The 1647-nt window shown below is 60.3% G+C and overlaps 1 protein-coding gene across 1 annotated transcript in view; it reads right to left on the minus strand.

The window, feature by feature from the left end:
- Window positions 1-460: 460 nt before the first annotated feature.
- The window catches only part of PROM2 (prominin 2), a 5891-nt gene continuing 4704 nt past the window's right edge, over window positions 461-1647 (minus strand). The window contains exons 19-23 of the mRNA XM_009643410.1: window positions 1471-1551; window positions 1212-1280; window positions 972-1061; window positions 639-745; window positions 461-524 (exon numbers count right to left, since the gene is read on the minus strand). Coding sequence (XP_009641705.1) covers window positions 461-524; window positions 639-745; window positions 972-1061; window positions 1212-1280; window positions 1471-1551 — 411 coding nt within the window. The remainder of the gene's footprint in view (window positions 525-638; window positions 746-971; window positions 1062-1211; window positions 1281-1470; window positions 1552-1647) is intronic.

A 1647-nucleotide genomic window follows, 5' to 3' on the forward strand; every position in this document is an offset into this window, starting at 1 on the left:
GATGGCCATGAAATAAAGCAGGCAGTGGCAGGTTTGGTTGGGGAGGACTTTAATGTGCCTACTGCCCCGGAGGTCCCGGGTGTGGGGAAGCATCATGGGGCAGCGGGCGGGTGTCCTTCCCTGCGGGGTCTGCTGGTTGTTTGTTAGCCAGAGCTGTGGGGAACCTTCCCCTGTGCCCTGGATCAGCTGGGCTCCAGGAGTGTCCCTGATGGGTGCTCAGACGCTGAAGGTGGCTGAGGAAGAGACACAGAGAGACCTGGAGCTCCGTGGCGCATGGAGATGTGTGGCCCGTGCCTGGGAAGGTTGCTCAGACCCCAAAGGACACCGTGAAAGAGACGTCAGAAGGAGCTGGAGCCCTGCAAGACGTTGGAGGCACCCAGAGCCCAGCAATGCTTGGGCACAGTTTGATGGGAGCTCCTTGGGTGCAGGGCACACCGCCACACCTGGCAGAGCCCCTGTCCTAGAGCTTGAGCGCTGTGACACGGGGGATGTGGAAGGGACAGGTCTCCTCTGAACCTGTAGAGCTGGAGAAGGAGAAGGAGGAAAACATCAGGGGGTCGAGGAGGAGCCCACATCTCCCCTCCCTGCATCCTCCCACCCCAGGTAGCCCACCTGCCCACCCCATGCCCGCCTCTTACATGAGCCGGTTGCGGATGGGGCGGAAGTGTTTGGTGAGCCTGATGGCGAAGATGATGTTGGGGATGAGGAAGAAGGTGCAGCATCCCAGGCTGAACCAGAAAGCATTCTGCAAGTAAATAGCATGGGGGTCCCCACTGAGCTGCATGGGGGGAGGCAGCCCCCAGGCTCTTGGAGGGGTTTGGAGAGCTTCGCAGCGGCCATTCCTGGTGGTGTGGGGGTGTCAGCGCTGCTGTCAGCCCTGGCTACCCTGAATTTGTGCTGCTTGGTGGTGGATGCTGCACCACACAGGTCCCTGCCGGACCCCCATGGAAGGATGGGGATGGGATCCTTACCCAGGGGTCAGCGATGCGGTCACACAGAATCACCCGCCCATTGTCCAGGGCTGTGGCGAGTGGCTGGCACGAAGCCACATCCTCCCTCAGCTGGAACAAGAAGTGGAGTCAAGGTGTAAACCCACTTCTGACATGGCAGGGATGCATTTTGCTGCCTCAGCTCAGCAAGGGTCTTGCATGCAGCATCCCCAGGGGCTCCTGGCCCCAAAGAATCCATCTGTGGCCAAGGTGAGCACCTACCGTCTGCCCGACCCAGTTCAGGTACTGTGTGAAGTACCGCAGCTCCTTCCTCGTGAAGCAGCCGATCTCCTGGACAGAGGGAAGGCAGCATGGAGGGCAGGCGCTGTGCTTCCCAGCCTTGCTCCAGCCCTGCTCCAACCAGCTATGGGCTACTGGAGGCTTCAGGTGCCCCTTCCCCTCTTGCAGCACCCCATTCTCACTCTTTCATTCTTGCTATGGGGAATTTTGTACCCCAAGGGCTAATCCAGCCCTGGCTCACCTGCCGGAGGATCTGCTGGGCCTGCACAGGTAACCGGGCTTCCACTGAGGCTGTGGTGGCCAGTGTCGTCTTCACACGCTCCTGGGGAAGCATGGAAAGGACAGAGCATCCTTAGAGCACTGAGCAGCAGTGTAGGGTGTGCAGCGCTGTGCACGTGCCCAGCTTTGAATTGGGTCT

Source organism: Egretta garzetta, unplaced genomic scaffold (genome assembly GCF_000687185.1).
Source record: "Egretta garzetta isolate BGI_Z169 unplaced genomic scaffold, ASM68718v1 scaffold238, whole genome shotgun sequence".
Taxonomy (NCBI): domain Eukaryota; kingdom Metazoa; phylum Chordata; class Aves; order Pelecaniformes; family Ardeidae; genus Egretta; species Egretta garzetta.